This window comes from Hyposmocoma kahamanoa, unplaced genomic scaffold, assembly GCF_003589595.1.
Source record: "Hyposmocoma kahamanoa isolate Upper Pololo Valley unplaced genomic scaffold, ASM358959v1 84, whole genome shotgun sequence".
Taxonomy (NCBI): Eukaryota; Metazoa; Arthropoda; class Insecta; order Lepidoptera; family Cosmopterigidae; genus Hyposmocoma; species Hyposmocoma kahamanoa.
This window is the reverse complement of record NW_020654229.1, coordinates 3,878,199-3,897,338: the sequence shown is the minus strand read 5'-3', so window position 1 is coordinate 3,897,338 and position 19,140 is coordinate 3,878,199. Positions and strand designations below refer to the sequence as shown.

The 19,140-nt window shown below is 36.7% G+C and overlaps 1 protein-coding gene across 1 annotated transcript; it reads right to left on the bottom strand.

Moving 5' to 3' along the window:
• Positions 1 to 15,993, bottom strand: LOC113234554 (tubulin beta chain-like). The gene is made up of 12 exons (XM_026469896.1): positions 15,801 to 15,993; positions 14,249 to 14,360; positions 13,440 to 13,562; positions 11,904 to 12,005; positions 11,199 to 11,326; positions 9,539 to 9,706; positions 8,628 to 8,742; positions 6,727 to 6,797; positions 6,046 to 6,185; positions 5,456 to 5,615; positions 2,670 to 2,771; positions 1 to 1,635 (listed from the first exon to the last, which is right to left on the bottom strand). Exons 1-12 carry the CDS (start codon positions 15,855 to 15,857, stop codon positions 1,543 to 1,545), a joined length of 1,371 nt encoding a protein of 456 aa, XP_026325681.1. The 5' UTR covers positions 15,858 to 15,993; the 3' UTR covers positions 1 to 1,542.
• Between the last annotated feature and the right edge of the window lie 3,147 nt (positions 15,994 to 19,140).

The window sequence follows — 19,140 nt, the reverse complement described above, 5'->3', positions numbered from 1 at the left end:
TATTGTTAATATTTTGTAATAGATAATTAAAATTTTAGAACATGTGAACTTCTTAAAAATAGAAGGTTTAGCATACCTGCATTTACACTTTGACAATGACATTTCTATGTTTACATTTTGTACATCTAATTATAATTCATACTATACTGTAAATGCATTACATTTAGTGCAGCCAATGTCCTAATATAACGGACCCCTAACCGACCTTTTGGTTGTAAAAGCTTTCTTACGCATTCAACGGAAAAGCTTTTCGGTTGAAAGCAGTATTTAAGAAATGTAATTAAAGATCAAAATGGCTTAAAGGTGTTTTCACACGTCATTCATTAATGATGCAATAAGGAAGCCATAACACAATGAAGTTTACGTCTCACAGATTCAAACTCTGAACCAAGTAAAAGGTTAGGGGGTCACATATCAAGTGCTATCTTGCTTACACGCTTATTTTCGCACAATGGCCGATAGAGACAAGAACAATGGTATTAAAGGCCTGGTTTACCTCTGGTCTTATGGCTGGTTTACCCATATTAAGCGACGAAGTAATTAAGTAAGTTTTAACTTAATTTTAAGTTGTCTAAAGAATACACGTGTTTTAGTGAAGTTATAAGTACTTTGACATTTTGCAAACAAAACAAAACGTTAGCCCACCAAATGCTTCAAAGCTCAAGCCACGTTTATTGCGGAATGTGCTGTGTGTGGGAGTGTCAGCGCAACTTTGTCTAAAAATAGGTTTGATTGTAATCTACTTATCTGGTTATCCATTGATGATTACACCGTGTAACACGATTTTTGTTTCTGTGTTATCAATTATCATGTTCTAATTGATTTTATCATAAAAACATGAAAAAACTTCTTCAAATAGTTGAAATTTGCTTACCATTATGGAAACGAACACTTTGGGTTTCCATTGATTTAAAAAAAAATTAATGTTATTTGTATTTCAAATAAATAGTTAAGTATATCGCAACCAAAATTCTACAAATTGGTATCAAAGAACCTAGAAACGTGTAAATATGCGAGATTATGTAAATACCACTAAGTAGCAATATGAATAGGCAGCTATGTAACAAATAATACTGTGACAACCACGAAAGCAGTGTCAGGTCAATCTACTCTTTTTACATATTTTTTGCTCGAAATAGAAAAAATAACAGAAAGAAATATGGTAACCTCGGCCTTCTTCCAAGGCTCAACTTTATCATGTAATATTTGTGCTCCGGAATAATAAACGTATTTAAACCATTGCAAAATAGCTTCTTATTTATCAAATCAGAAACTTGTTGCAAATTTGTTACATAGTTTTACTTAACAGCTGTTGCGTGATTGTTTACACTCACAAATTTAGTTAATTTCTTCGTTACTTATAAGCTGTAAACCTGCCATAAGGGGGTCATCACATCTATCGACATGAATCGTATTAAGCCGGTCAAAAAATATTTTTCTGACTGGCTCAAAACAGTAAGTGTAGTGTTTTCCTTAAAGTGTATATATTATCAAATAAAAACTCTTTCAAAAATTTTTCTCGTGCCATCCGACTAAGATCAGTTATTCAACAACTTTCACAGCGTGCTTTTCGTCCTGTTCTTCGACCTCGTCTTCCTCGTCAAATTCTATGTCATCTGCGTCTACGATAGCGTCCTGGAAATATCACACAAATGGTAAGCTCGGAAATAAAAAAATAATCGGGATCCATGATATTCGCCACGAACAAAGTCATATTAAGCCATTATACGTCAAAAGTGCTTTTAAACATGAACTTGTAAATATATTCGAACTATATGAAACAAATTATATAGGCTGAGTGTTTTTAAACGGGACAGTTTGGGGAAATACGAAACCAAAGAAGATACAAGGAAACTATTTTAGAATCATTAGTATTTTTTTGTGCAAATAATTTTGGCATAGTCAATTTTTTGGTCAAGCGTGAGTTTAGCGCTAACAGACTAAGTTTCATGAAGGGATTATTTCATTGTACGGGACGAAAAAAATCGGGACAGCCGAAGTTGGTCAAATTTAAAAAAATAATATTTCATACAAAATGAATTAAATTGGCTAATTTTTAATTAAATTTTTATTGAATTGATATTCAATTATTTTTCGTGAAATTACTCCACTAGTTTGTTATAATTATTAATACAAAGATCGAACACTCAGAAAAAACACTCCGGTCGGATTCGAACCGACGTCTTCTTGCATACCGTGCCAGACGCTATACCAACTAAGCCACGGAACGAACCAACGGACCTCACGAGTTTTTCTATGTGCTTGCGTCGTGTCTTTCAACGACTTTTTAGTCGTAGCGCCATCTATGAGAAATCTATTGCAGATGGCTGGCTGGAAGGCTAATTTTTTTTAATGCTGATAAACCCAGTCTCTTGTAATAATGATTTTAATGTGACAGCAGAAGTTGGAGAAATTTAAATAAAATGTTATTAATTTTGCATCAAAAAAACTTTTTATTAAATTTGACCTTTTCGTCACGTAGAACCTTCATAACGACCTTCATGGTCGAGCGGTTTGCACACCGGTTTTCATAGTATCTTCTATTTATTGTCTCTGGTCTGGGTGTTTGTGGTACCGTCGTTGGTTCCGATTTCCATAACACAAGTGCTTTAGTTATTTACTCTGGGATCAGAGCAATACAGGTGATGTTGTCTAATATTTATTCTTACCTGGTACTGCTGGTATTCTGAAATTAGGTCACTCATGTTGCTAGCTGCCTCTGTGAACTCCATCTCATCCATGCCTTCCCCTGTGTACCAGTGCAAGAACGCCTGCAAGAACAAGAGAAATCGCACTATTAATATAATAGTGTATTAACCATTGACTTACAAATAAATGGACGGTGGGTCTAATACAAAAACCACGAAAAAAATGTCCCAAGTCAACCTATTTAAACGTAGTGACATGTAAAGGAATATTCCTTTACAATTTAAATTCAACGTTTTAGCTTTTCAATATGAAAAAGCTAAAACGTTGAATTTAAATTGTAATGTCATCGCAGTGCTGTCTAATTTTGCTTGCTTCGCTGTCAGTCGAACAAACGAAGACTAAAGCGTGAATGACGCTCTGTATACGATTTTAACGCCCTATAAGCTCGGACACTTTTTAGCGCGGACCCGACGACGTCCATATAATTGTAAGTCAATGGGTTTTATCAACTTTATGTCACTCCTTGTAGCTATGTATATATATATATATATATATATACATATATAGGGTGTCCCAAAACACAACGTCAAGCGGTCACTGGGCGAGAGGCCAGGTTATATCATTTCTTCGGAAAAAATAGTTTCATATTTTTGAATAAGGACTGCTTTGGCCGGATCTAGCACATAAAGCGTGTCTCATTTTGAGTTAAGTAGATATAATTTAGTTGCTTCTTACAATATTCTAAAGACGGTTTTATTGACGTGTAGAGTATCAAATTTTACGTTCACTAATGATAGAATCTTGAATTTCACATATTTTGAGTTGTAACACTATTGTAATAGCAGTGCGATATTAGCGAGCCGCAGAAAGAAATTATCTACTGCAATGATAATAAATACCGCCACGTTGGCCCAATGCGGGTTGGGGACTTGACACGTTTTCCGATGGTCCTGAACCTTCTTCTACGTGCAGGTTTTATTACGATGTTTTCCTTCGCCGTTCACAAAAACCCGAGGCAAATTTAAATTTCGCACATAAATTCCATGACATTCAGAAGTAAACGAGCCCGGACGATAAGCCCTGGATTCGAATCCGTCGTGGGTTGTTTGAGAAGTGGTAGGTCGAACCATCAGGCTACAGCGGCTTTTTATTTATTTATTTGCATTGGTAGACACGTTACATTTAAACAGTTACGTGCACCCAGAAAGGGTATAACAAATGATAAGTCTTATAAACTAAAATTAAAATTAATAATACATTTTGAATAAAAGAATGAAAATTAAAAATACAATTTGAATACAAGAATTAAAATGATGAATAATACAATTTGAAAGCAAGTTAAGGGTTTACATAAGGGAAGCAATATTACTTAACACGTTATAATTGAACATTTTCAAAAATGTTCAATTATATGACATTGGCTTATATTATTGTTTTTGGTCTCATTTGTATACGTATATGATTTTTTTTTCGCGATTATTTTTTAGTTTATTATTATTATATTAGTATTATATTAGTTTATGATTATTATTTAGTTATTTGGGTCTAGTTTGAAATTATATTTAGTGCCGGGCATGTCAACCCGGACAAAAAGCCGGGCAGAGTATGACACATAATGTTCGATCAATGATTACCTAACATATACGTACGTCTTTCATTTGAGATTTTGCTTAGTTTGTAACTTTTAAATCCAATTAGCAATTAAAGTATTTTTTTTATTCGAAATATAATATATGTTTTTCGTAGTCTAGAAAAGTGTGTATGCCATCAAAAATCCTATAAACCAAGTGGCAACAGCAGTTCGTCAGGGCCACGCCGGTCATGTTATACGGCTAAATACGTGGCGTTTGCCACATGCGGCGTGAACGAGTATCGTAAAGTTAGGCGCGTCGTGCAGGTCATTTTAACCCCCCATAATAGGTAGATGAGATGCCGGTCATTTTGACCCACCACGGCGATGAACGTGTTAACGAGTGTCACTTCAAAATATTCATTAACTGAGTAATGGTGTTTCTGATTTAGCAATAACTTGAGTTTATTACAAAAATTTCATATTATGCGAATTATCTGCCGATCCAGATGCGGATTCAGATTCTTTATCACCGTACTGAATTTGTGTCTAATTCTTTTGCTCTAGCAATCCGTCTTTGGCACGCGCTCCCGCTAAACATAAGACAAGCTCAGACAAGTTATCTTTCTGGCGCATGTTGCGCAATTATCTTTTTGACAATCTTCTAGACCAAGACTCTGGATAATGTTGCTGTGAGTACTTATATATTATTAATTAATATTATATATGTATATGTATTGTTTATTATATAAGTATATTAAGTATGTTTATGCTGTACAATATTTTTTTCTGTGTCTGGTAGAGAATGCCTTATTTACTTATAATAAGTCCGCCATTTATGTATTGTCTAAAAAGATAAAGAAATAAATAAATAAACATTCCCAGCAACTCTAGTTCATATTGGAATTGGGATAATGGTAGAATGAAATACAAAGAATCAACACAAGATACGTACCTTAGAAAATTATGTTCATGATATTGAATAAGAAAACTAGAAGAGGTAAAGAGCCGTCAGCAACTACCACAGATTAGAAAGTAAAGAGAAAAGAATAATTGTGGTCAGTTTAGATATTGATTAATTTTTTAATTATAAAATTTAAACAAATCACGAGTTTAAACGACAACAATGTCAAGTATCACGGCTAGTGACCAAAAAACATTGGCTTAAGAGACAACATCGCCCCGACAAGGCAAGGCAATACTGTTTCTCGCCTTAAGTAGGATTTATAACATTACCCGTCTCCGGAACATGGCAGTAAACTGTTCAGAGATCCGTTTGAAGATTTCCTGGACAGCTGTAGAGTTTCCTATGAAAGTAGCTGACATCTTAAGACCACGGGGTGGAATGTCACAGACAGCTACTTTTAGATTGTGGGGAATCCATTCCACGAAATAGCTGTAGAAGATGATAAAATACAAATATTATTTAATTAAACTTAAAACAGTAAAACAAACATAAGGGTGCGTACAGATCTGGTGAATGCGCTGCAGGTGCGAAGCGCGCGCGCTGCACGCGCATTGCACATAAGTAATAAGTACCTCGTTTTATCTTTCGGAAACGAAAGTAACTCCTCGTTTTATCCCATGAAGATAAACAGCCGTACATGGCACAATTTACGCCCACTATTTTATTAACGTACGTTCGAAATAACGGCTCGCTGTCAGCCTTGTTGCCTTTCCGTCAATATACGGGCCACGGTGTGGTATTTAAAGTCAGGTGATTTTTCTCATATTTTTTTTATTATTTGCCTTCCCTCCGAGCGAGTTACAATATTTGCTTTATTATACATGCGTACACTGATATATTCGGAGAAGTATCGACATACCTAGAGTTTTTATTCTGTATAGCGAGAACCTGCTCATCGACCTCTCGCATAGACATGGATCCACGGAACATCGTAGCTACAGTAAGATAGCGTCCATTCCGAGGGTCGCAGGCCGCCATCATATTACCAGGGTTGAACATCTGAGGATCAATTATTTTCATAATATAGAAGCGTAATACAATTAGCTGAAGCTGGAAACGCCCCGTAGTTGTAAGAGCCGATATCTTGCAAGAGTGTAACATTTACAGAACTTGAAGTTAAAATTCTACCGCCGTTAGTTGAAAGGGGCTTGTGATGAAAACTTCACATTAGAAAAAGAAAATTTTAAGAAATTAAATTTAAAAATCTACTTTTCTCTTGCGATAACTTCATACCTTATCCGTCTAGGAAATAAAATAAAAATAGTGACAGATCGGTCTTTTTTACTGATACTGATGCGCCCTTTTAACTAACCGGGGCCGAATTATAAATAGAAAGAAATATACCAAACTAATATTAAAAATGCGAAAGTAATTCCGTTTCTCGCTGAATCAGCGAAACGAAAATGGCGGACTGAACGCGAAGTTCCACATACTTAATATGTTGAACATCGCGTACTGTTGGCACACGTGCTATGCAAACTAAGCATTTCTGTTGTATTTATTGTTTTAATATGTTTACTTCCATTTTTGTTTACTTTACCTGGCTCATAAGTTCGCTGACTGTTTGTGGACGGTAGTGGAATGAATTCTTTGCTGTTAAAGGCGCGAATCCTGCAAAATAAAATCTCTGGCATAAATACTTATTAGCCGACTTAAAAAAAGGAGGAGGTTCTCAATTAGACTATTTTTTTGCACGTGTGTTACGCAATTACTCCCATGTTTGTGAGCCAATTTCGATGATCCTTTTTTGAAAGAAAGTCGTCAATTGTAACTTAAAATTCCGAGTGATGAAAACAGTTGTTCATTTGACAAAAATCAGGCTTAGGTAAACGATTTCAAGGTACACTTTGCAACTGATTATTTCTTGTGTTATTATAATAATTTTTTTAACCGACTTCAAAAAGGAGGAGGTTTCTCAATTCAAATATATTTTTTGTGCGCATATTACGTGATTACTCCATTACATTTGTTAAATTCGTGAGAGCATTATGGTTCCTTTGAAATTAGAAGAAAATAATCCTCTTCCAACGGTGGCAAATTAGGGGATGAATTAGATTTATTGGATTACACCTACTTTCCGTTAGCCGATTTTAATAAAACTTGGCAAACACATGTAATTTTTTTTATGAAAAAGATTTTTTAATACAGTTGCTCAAAACGTGGTATTTTTCGCACTACAAATCGTGCGGAAAGTTGGATTTCTCGCACTAGTGCTTTTTACTTTTCCAGTTTTTTTTTAATTTACTGTTGTTTTAAGTCTTAAACATAGAACTAAAGAAGTTGTATATTTATTTAATATTTATGTGCTTTGTGACGTACATAAGTCATTCGTCATTCAAACTTATATTTATTTACAAATACTATATAATGAACGTATCGAGTGGAGGTCCACAGTCTCTGCCTACCCCTGAATGGGTGACAGGCGAGATTTTTAGTATATATTTATTTGTTCTAGGAATTACAGATAAATTGTATCTCACTACCGTGCACGGGTTCCTAAAGAAGTTTGAACAAAAGTACCAGGACTTCATAATAAGAAAAGTGGTTACAGACCGATATTACAGAAAATAAACAAAAACAGCACGTTAGAACTAGATTTCCATAGACTTTTAACGAATGGTTGCAGTGGTTGTATTTCATTATTTTAATTTACTAGCAGAAAATGGGTTGTGTAAATACTGTTTTATTTTACTTTCAATGTAGTTTTTTCGCAAATGTATTAAAAAACGTCGTTTGATACACGTGCGGATTTGTCATTTTCACTTGTCTCGCGTCTTGACCCTCGCCTCTGGCTCGGGCCAAGAAGCCTCGAGACTCGTGAATAATGACTAACTTTCTGCACTTATATCAAAAATAACTATACTTCATATGCTTACTTTAGACCGTTTAAATTCGGCTATTCTCACATTCGGTGTTCTTAGCCTAATTACCGTAGCCATTGTTTTTTTTTTCGCTTTTTATATTCAATAACATTGAAATATGAACAACTTTAAGCTAAACTATCAATATGTCTAAATGGCATTGGAATAGACAAAATAGTTTTCTCAGAAATAGTAGGTTTTTCCTAAAAATGTTTCAACTTTCTTATTATCGTATCCATGGCTACGGACCGGTAATTAGATCTAATTACCGTTTCCATAAATTGTTTATTTCTTAATAGCTTGAAAAGTACTTTGTCTACTCTAATGTCATTTAGACATATTGATAGTTAAGCTTAAAATTGTTCATATTTCAATGTTATTGGGTATATTAAGTGAGAAATAACAATGGCTACGGTAATTAGGTTGAGGACACCGAATGTGAGATTGGCCGTTATTGTAAAACATTGACATTACATACGGACTTAAAGACAATAAATAGTAATTTTAATGACCCCAAAAAGAGTTATTCGGTATCGGTAGACTGTTACAATTTCAGCACTATCTAATTTAAAAAACATACCTGGCATAAAGAAGTGTAATCTTGGGAAGGGCACCATGTTTACAGCCAATTTTCTTAAGTCAGCGTTCAGCTGTCCCGGGAAACGCAAGCACGTAGTGACACCGGACATGGTGTACTGAAAATTAACAAAAGCGCTTTGTTCAACATAATGGTCGAATGATATAAATAATTCGGACAAATGTAAATCCCGCTTTAGTAGTTTCTGTAAAGTGGTGAATTTCACAAAATGACGCAATGCATTTGAAGTAATGCAAGAAACTCGACGATGACTACGTCGTCCGTGGCCCAGATGTAAGCACTAGATGGCGCTAAAACTGGGATGTAGTTAAGCAAAAAGGATTCCAATCCACAAAATACCAAAAAATGAGTTATACGTACCAAATGGTTCCTAAAATCTAACCACTTAGATCAGCAAAAAAATTCAACATATAACTATGAATCTCTGGAGTTACATGAATTACACTTTTAAACTTCAAACTGCCATACCTATTTCGAAAGTGACTGGATGTACATTGGATCTTTTTTGTTTAACTAGGTACGTCCAATTTTTTTTTAATGTAAAGAAGGAAGCAAACGAGCAGACGAGCCACTTGATGGGAAGTGGCGCAAAGGTACCTACTGCCACTGCGCCCGTCACCCTGAGACATAAGTTGACAAGTGTCATGTGCTTGTAATTTCCCCAGCACCCTTACCCTACAAGACCGGAACACAGTAATGCTGACATTACTGCTTGGCGGCAGAAATAGGTAAGGTGGCAGTACTTCCCTAGACGAACTCTTGCACAAGGAGCTCTACTGCTTTGAAAGGAACAGAAGCTTTGTTAAAGGGTTTTTTGTCTTGCTGCAGCTTTACAAATGCAGATTAGTAAAAAAGGACGTAACAGTACGGAGGTAGGTAGAATCTTTGCTTACCGAAATTAAATGGTTCAAGTCGCCATAACTCGGGCTCGTAAGCCGCAAAGTTCTAAAACAAATATTGTACAAGGCCTCGTTGTCGATGCAGAAGGACATGTCTGTATTTTCCACCAGCTGATGGACTGAGAGAGTTGCGTTGTATGGCTCCAGGACCACTTCGCTGACCTTGAAAGAAAATAATTTGTGAATAATCTCAGTGTACAGTACTAAAATACTGACCTTAAACTCATTCATCCCCTAGTTTGCCCTTAGAGATGGAATATTTCCTTCAAATTTAATTGGGACCATTAGTGAGGTACCCTCTATCCAACAAAAAAGAGTCACCAAAATCGATTCATAAAGTTATCGCCTTAGAATAATAACGCATAGAATGATAGTTTCATATCAAACGAATTGTCACAAGTGAGGGAAAAATCAGATTCATGTAGGCTAGTTTTAGTAGTAGGTTAATTTTCGGTTTCAGTGAATATTTATGTAAAAATACGAGTTGAAACGCGTTACTTCCTTGTGGAATGTGATGTTAGTATCTATTTTATGTTTGTCTGACGTATTTTTACACTCATTTACCGCACATTTCGTCATTTTTAGCTAAAATTCTTGAGCTGTTCGCGGTGCAAGTTGACCTTGAGCACTGAAGGCCCGCCCGCTCGTGTAGGCCCATTGGGCGCGCTTCAATTTGCATTTCCTATACAATTCATATATATAGGAAAAATCGCGTTACATACAAAAATACAGACAATTGAGAATCTCCTTTTTTTTGAAGTCGGTTAAAAATAGTGTAATATTACGGATACCTTAGTACTTGATACTGTTTTAGGTAACTTTTTTTTTGTTGAATTGCGTTGATTCACATTGTGGAGACGTTACCCGACGCGTCGCGGCGCTGCAATAAACTTTATCCTCTACAAAATAAGGCAACATTTCATTAAACAAACAAATGAAAACGAATCCAGTAAGCGACGGCTGGCTGCAGAGAGCTGCGGTAGGCGCACTTTATAAAATGCAATAAACTATACAACATATTCTCCACTAAATAAAGTATACATTCCTTGAAACAACAAAAAACAAGTCGCCGACGGTTGGTGACGACGGTTGGCGACCGTAGGCGACTCCGCGCTGCACCTCGCGACTTTATTAAATGCGCCTGTCGCAGTTCGCTGCAGCCCGTCGCAGTTCGCTGCAGTCCGTCGCCGCTTGCCGCAGCTTCGTTTTCATTTGTTTATGTTAATGAAATGTTGCCTTATTTTGTGGAGGATAAAGTTAATGTTGCATTGATATGAATCAAGCCTTAGATTACCAGCTGCAATATGGATAGCGCGTACCTACCGTAAGTTAAGTAAGTTTTTGTTACACCTGTATTAAGGATGTAATTTAAGAAATTCTAGAAAGTACTCCCAACAGTAAGTACGTCATGCTCACTGTACCTTAGGCGAGCGTGCCTCCAGCTCCGATACCTACATGGAAAATAGCGACGATGCTATTCGTGCACCTGGAGTGGCCCACCCGAGGCACTAGCCTCTTGAGAACCGGATGACAATGGTCTGTAACAACCCTGTACACTGGCTGATCTGGAGTCAGAACCTGAACTCAGAAGGTTCCTGTGCTCGCACAGGTCACTACAATCAAAACTAATGTAGATATAGGTGTGGGGCTGTACCTTAGGCGAGGGAACAACACTGAAAGTCTTCATGATCCTATCGGGGTACTCCTCACGGATCTTGCTGAGCAGCAGGGTCCCCATGCCGGAGCCTGTGCCCCCTCCCAGGGAGTGGGTCAGTTGGAAACCTGAGATAAATAACAACATACCCAATTTCATACTTTTTTAATAACGTACTCAATGGCTCTAGGGAAATCATGTATCGCGGGTGCCATGGACACACAGGTCTATTCTATTCTGTTATATTATATATTAAACATCAAATTCACGAGATAAATAAACTTAGGCCGTACAAATATTTCTCCCGGCCAGGGAATCGAACCCCACTGCTCCGCTACGCGCTGCTTTTATACCGTACGCATAACAAGCCGTTTACTCCTGCACGTGTTGTTTACAGTTTTGTGCGCCATAAGAGACAGCGTACGATGGCGCCACTGTCACATACATTTTCTCCAGAAGCACTTAGAGCCTTACCAAAAGCTCCACCAAGAAAAAGAATTCAACCCTAATGTGGGGCAGGTTAAATCTGCTGTATGTTTTTCTGTATATATCGTGAAATCGTGTTTTGTCATTCGTAGCCCTATGACTTTTTGAATCTGAGATATGTCAGTAAAAGTAAGAATTGTCACAAGCTTCCTCGGTCTCCCCTATCATAAAAAAAGTTATACAAACAAGAAGAGAAGTAACGTAATTTGCAGCAGGTACCTTGTAAGCAATCACAGTTCTCTGACTCTTTCCTGACGACATCCAAGACTGCATCTACCAATTCCGCGCCTTCGGTGTAATGGCCTTTGGCCCAATTGTTTCCTGAAAACAGAATTACATTTAGACTGAGTTTGACAACAACTTTGATCTATTAAATATTTCGTAACCAATAATATATTGTTGTTTACAAACGAAACGCGAATTAATTTAAAATGCCAGGCGTTTTAAATGAATTACTACAATAAAATTTAAAATTATTTTATATTTTATTGTAGTAAAATATAAAATTATTTAAATTTAGTTTATTTTAATAATTTTAATTATCATCGGGTTTTATATTATTGTTTACGCCAGTTCTCAATAAATATAGGACCAGAAGGACTCGTGAAAATAAGGTCGTACAACAATGGACAAATAACTCAAGACAATTGCTAATCGCGATACAATTACAGTACCTATTGGCACATCAGATGTCGCCGCGGGTACCAAATAGTTATTTATATTAATAATTTGTTTTGTATTGACAAGCTGCAACTTATCAAATTTACTCTAATGTGTAGTGATAAGCATGGGTCGGAAAAAGGTGTTCCACATATATATATACACATATACATGTATATACATAGCTACATATTACTTAATAATTTTTTCGAATTCCGGATTTCCGGAGATGGTTTTACTACATCGTAGGACAAACTACTGACGTAAGTAGTCGAAGTTGGATTTTAAAGTAATTCTAGCTTGCTAAGGCTATGAATTACAATGGGCGGCGGCTAAATAAAATGTAGTACCTCGTATATATATAATGATATTATGGAATTCTTAAGAAAAAAAAGCAAAATACAAAAGTTAAATTTACAAGGCGCTATTGAATGAAATTCAGTTTTGAAAAATTATTTGGTTGCTGTAAGTATGAACTATATTCATATAGCACAAATAAAGCTTAAATACTAGAAAAAATAATAAAATTGGATTTTTAAATTATATGAACAAAATTGGATTCCCGCGGCAAGGTGCCCAAGGTGCTGGCAGCGTTCCCCCTTTGTATGGCTATGCTAATGCGTTGGGCAAGGTAGCTGCCGGCCCTTGGGTTTCCCAGACAGTATATTAATATTTTTAGATAAAATTTTGAACAGATGAAGGGCACTTGGACCCCACGGGCCAAGGGTTTCGACTCCAAAGGTTGTAAATAGGTAGTCGAAGCCGAGGTCTCGGTACCTATTACTTTAGCCCTCTTGCTGGAGTGCTGGAGATGGGATGGGGCAAGTGTGTGGGCACATGAGACGTCACACACCAGTGCCCGGCCCATGCTCCAAGGGATGAGAGTCATTCCGTCCGGGCATTTGCTATCTGTTCGCGACATGGCTCGAGTATTATATTATTGTAATTGTTATTTTCTTTAACCCCACTCTGACTTTTCACTCGGAATTTAAACTGCCGGAAAAATAACACGATACGGGTGTTGCCCTTTTATATATCGAAAATATCTAAACCATAAGAAAAATATCATGACACTAGTTGTCAAGAGTCGTTTACCAGCTCCACTCTGTCCAAAGACGAAGTTGTCAGGCCTGAACAATTGTCCATATGGGCTTGCGCGTACAGAGTCCATGGTGCCCGGTTCCAGATCCACCAGGACAGCTCGAGGGACGTAATGGCCTGTAAAAAGACGAAGAAGACACATTAAAAGAGTCTAGTCTCTTAGGGTGCGTCCTCACTACGTCGTAACGTTTTATTTATCGTTTGACGACTGTTGCGTCTAGCCTGTTCCCATGTCACGATTATCTGTCGTGGACGTTTAATTCGTCGTTGAACTGTTCCCATTAGATCGTGACGACAATTTATCGGTTCACGGCAGCCTGTTCACTTTTTCACAAGGAGCTCTACTGCTTGCAAAAGTTCACACATCTATCGCTTTGCAGATTGCAGGTTTCCTTACAACGTTTACCTTCGCCAAAAAAGTCGCAGTGAATTGGCAACATACATTCCGAGAAACTTAGATGTGCAAGCTCGGATTTGACCCACACCCTCTGCTTGAAAGACGGTAGGTCAACCCATTAGGCTACGCGTCTAGTTCCCATGCTTTCACGTACATTAATGGCGAATCTGAAATCTATTTCCTAGGCAACAACATTTAAATTCCTCGGAATAATAAACCGCGCGGCCGTCGCAAATACGAAAGACAAGCCAACCTCTCCCGCGCGTCCGGGAAGCTCATTTAAGCGTATTTTGCCATGACAGTAGATGCAAGCGATCGCTCGCAGCAACCACGCGGCGTGCCCGCGATGAAATTCGTGTAGAATTAACACGGGTTTAGTGTGATCAGTAACTATCCTATATTGTACCTGATGAGGCTTCATTAAAGTAAACATTGATCCTCGACTGTTGCAGTGGGTTTTCTCCCTTGTAAACTCCATCAACATCCACCCCGTGCTCGTCGGATATTACCTCCCAGAACTGTAAGCAAATTCATCGTTTTATCATCTCACAATCAATTGTTCATGGGTATTTGCTCTTTCGTATATTAACGACAGCTGAAAATTCTCAAAAAGTTCTGGGATTGTGCGCTCTTTATAACGGATAGAAAAAGTTATGTAAGCGACATGGTTTTCCATAACATTTATAATTGTCACTATTTTAGTTGTGCCCCATGATCGACCTCATCGTCACTTTCCATCAGGTCAAATGCACACATAAAAAAAAATTGAAATTCAAAAACATCTTTATTTCATAGGTAAGCTAATTAATTACACTTAAATCGTCATCTATAATAATAAGCAAGTAACTTTAGGGGTTGGTCTGTGAAAATATACATTTAAATATATTTATCATTTACAATGACCCGACGCATGGCACTTGCAGAGAAAAACCCGGGTGTCATCGGACTTACTAAGAGGGTCTAACGCAGACAGATATCTATGTCTGTGAGGTTTAATATTTAGACGCCGGCTGAAGAAAGGTCCTTCAAAAAAAAAACCCTTTTGTACTCTGTAAACTTAATTTATGGACCTAAAAATGTAACGCTATTGAGCATTTTCTATTTTATTTTAATTTTTATCGCATTGACATACTTTTGTATATTTGTTATCAACTATGACCATCCTTGATGGAGAATGATATTTGATATGTAATTTAATGACAACAATAGTATTACTAATGAATTGTTAATTTTCTAATTAGTGTATTTTTCTTATAATTTTCATTTTCGTTAGACGATCTCAATATAATATCTTAAACTTGGGCATGTTGTGCAATTTATACTGTAATATTAATATCCGAGAAATAAATAAATCTGAATCAATATTTATTCAAAATATCTTAGATTGAGAATACCTGCAGGAGATATAACCACGGATTTTTGTCATCTAAGTAAGCAGAAGCTGTTTAATAATAATAACCTTCAGTATGAAGTTTTTGTCTGACCAAAGTTTTAAACCTCGTAAATGGCAAAATTTTGAATATCAACCGGAAACTTATTACAGAAGCATATTTATTGCGACCGAACACCTGTCGACCTTCATAAAGGAAGAATTTTGTCCGAAAGGAGTCATATATCGGCGATTCCGCGACCGGTTACCTGACACCAGATTGCGCCATACGTCACAGAGAAGATGCGTCGTGTAGATTAGTTACTTAGTTTACTTTAATGTTATATTATATTGCATGTCCTTATGGTATATATTACAAAGGTTATGTGGCCTGAAATAAATATCGCAATAAAAAAATAATATTAGAATGAGGGTATAACTAAATTATTTTGTAGTTGAACTACCGCACTTGCATGCTTTCTTAAAAAAAAAATTGGAATATTCTCTGTGTTCTCATTTGAGTTATTTGTAATTCTCAATGAGAATAAATGTCTTACACGACTACTTATTCCATACTTTCAGACTTTACCTTTGAACCGATCTGGTTACCGCATTGCCCGGCCTGCAAATGGACGATTTCACGCATTTTCACCTCAACAAACTGAAATGGCACAACACTAAAACTCTAATTTGGTGAATTTAACTAAGTGCTAGCTTACATTCAGTAAAAATCACTTAAATTTTGAAATTATGTGATGTAAAGCAAGAGGCACGTATACAATCGGTTCATATCTCTTATCAGTTAATACTATCAAAATGTGTTGATAAGTTATGGTTGGCAATACCATTTCTAGCCCGAGGCACAGAGAGGGGGAGAGGGGGAAAGGGGAGTTATAAAGGGTTATTTGTAAAACAATAACAACTTGGCAGGACTGTATTACTTGTATCATAACAGTTTTTGTTTCTTTAAGTAATTCGTAAAGTTTTACTTTAATACAAAAATAAACATACTAATATGATTTAAATAAATAGCTTCAATTTTTTTTTTATAATATCAAGTGACGGGATGAACCAGTCGTGCGCCTGATGGTAAGCTACACACCTGTCCACAACAGTTGTAGTGCCACTCAGAGCTTTTAATCGCAAAGATCTGAGGGGCACTGCCACTGAGCCCGTCACCCTGAGACGTAAGTTGACAAGTCTCATGTGCCTGTAATTTCACCAGCACTCCTATCCATCAAAACCGGATCACAATAATGCTGACATTACTGTTTGGCGGCAGAAATAGGTAAGGTGGCAGTAGGTACTACCCTGGACCAACCCTTTCACAAGGAGCTCTACAGCTATTAAAATGGTGGTAACTTTGTGCAAAACGCGGGAGTCGTCAGAGAGGACGCACGTTTGAAGTTAAGCTACCTTACTACATATCGAAAAAGTATCAGATAATTACTGCTGGGTAATTTTCCGAAAAAAATTTCATATCGGAAATATTTCCGGAAAAATAGAAAAATATTGGAAAAATATAATTGGAAGGCTCATTTTTTATTAATAATTTTGGCTTGGATACAAGTCCTTTGAGCCATGTCTTCGTTTAATTATGTTTCTGTAAATATGGCCGCAATGAAGAGGATAGGCAATTTCAGGCGGCGTGCTTGGATTGACTCGGGATTCCTTAAAACGGGCCGATACGGGTGTTTTAGTTCGAGATTCGTGTAATTTCGCGTTTTACTCTTCGATTAAGACACAATAGCACTATCCTATTCCACTTTTAACAAAATAATTGATTTCACAAAATAATTGAAAGCCGAAATAAAAACGACACTTTTCCCTCCATAGGGTCCAGAGCGAATCTCTCGAAGGCTCATATTATGTTCTTCGTTTAGAAATATGTTTTGAAGTTTTATTTAAATAAAATTGTCTATTTATAAGCAAGTTCGAGAAAAACGAAATTTAAAATGATTCGACAATATCGAAAAAAACCTAAATAGCTCCATCGTTTTCGTTCCGCCACTTCAGCGGTTGACAGGTGTCAATGTCAAATGTGGAAAAATAGAAAAATATCCGGAAAAGTATGATTTTTTCAAAATGGGAAATTGTACGACCCAACACTACAGATAGTATAAAAAAACTTAAAAGTTTGTTTTTGGTATATTTATTATGTTTTGTCAAAAATCACGGAACAAAAGTCGTTGTTTATGATGTTAGTAACCTAGTATTATATATTATATAGTATTTTGAAAATAACCCTGTATAAGTTTGATAGCCGTTGACCATAGTATAATAAGACGAATATGGCAACTCCATTATTTTTTTAAATAATTTTTAAATTAAATAGTGTCAAAAGTTTGCAAGTACAATTATTGTCTACGAATTGAACGGTATGGGAATTATTGTACAGGTAAATTAAACAGCGCTAAGCAAATCTGAACAACACGTGTAAGTTTGCGTTTTAATTGTTTGGTATAAATTTTCGGAATCCATCTTGAGTCAAGCGCCTGTCTTTTTTACCCTTTAAGTCAGCATTTCCGTTTCCTCTCCGATAGTGGCGCCCTCTTTTCGTCTCTTGGAAGTAGCTTACTTACGCGCGCACCAGGTGACGGCTCGTCATTATAGCGTCGTTTTCACGCGCCGTGCGCATGTCAGCGCTATTACAATAAATCTACGCGAAAAAAGTGTTATACCAGTGTTAAAAAGCGTGTGATTTTAGTTCTAAAGTTTTCTCTCCCGTTATAATGGAGAACAAAGATAAGGAAAGTGAAAAAACTGCGTCTGAAAGTGTTAACGAAAATGAAAATTCGAATTCCCGTAAGTGAAAATGTTCTTCATCGTCGTGTTCGGGTAGTGGAGATGGCGAATCGTCGTCGAGCTGGGTTTCAAGCCCTGAGAGAAGTAAGTTTTTTTTCATTTTGTTCCACAATTCTTCTTCCAGCAAATCTCGCTTTTGACAAATCTCCTAACCGCAAATTTGGAAAACAGGATTTCAAATTTAAACGTTGAAAGTGAACCCGTTGCTTCAAATGACTTAAGTTTAAGGCGTCCAGGCGAGTGTGATAAGAGTAACAAGCTTAACATTTTATCCTTCTTACTCTTATCACACTTAGTTAAATATCCGGTTTACGGAAAATGAAACGAAAATTTTTTGAAGACATTATCCGATTTACAACGTTTTAAATGCGATGATTGGTATTCGTTTTATCGATGCACAAAAGAAATATTTAACTACCCCTGGTTTTATCGAACTAAATGATGAGTTGAAACGATTCGAAAGTGCAATGTTAAAAGATGATTCTCGTTCATATTTGCTGGAACGTTCATTTGTTGCACTGTCCAATGCTTTGCTAACACAAAAAGACTAATTACAAAGATCGTTGCAAACGCTTGTCGACAGGGCGTATGATTCCAAAGAGTTATTGACACCTAGTCTATTTGACAAAGAGCAAAACAAAAATTGCGGAAAAATTGTCTTCGCTACCAAAACCAGCGATGAAAACTCAATCCAAAGAAAACTTTTATCAAATCCCTAAGCCGTCAACTAGCAAGCAGCTTGATGATACATTTTTTCGTCGGAACCCCTACTCCAAAAAGAGGCAACCATACACGTCGCTATATCAACCAATCGAAAACTAGGTCTACCAATAACCGCGTTAAACAAAAGGTTAAAAAAACGGAGGGCCGCTCCTCATTTAAAAGAAAACGTCACGAATGACTCGAGACAATTTTAAGGCGGATGTCTAAAGCAATTTCAGAGTGTTTGGAGCAATCTAGGAGCACCGAAAGAAATTTGTCAGTTATTGAACGGCGTACGCATACTTTTGTACTCAACCGCTACTAATATTTCTAAGCTCAAAAGTCATGCAATATTACCGAACCAAATCATCCTACCATATGACTGCACAGGATCAAGCTATGTTGGAAGCAGGTGTCCTAGA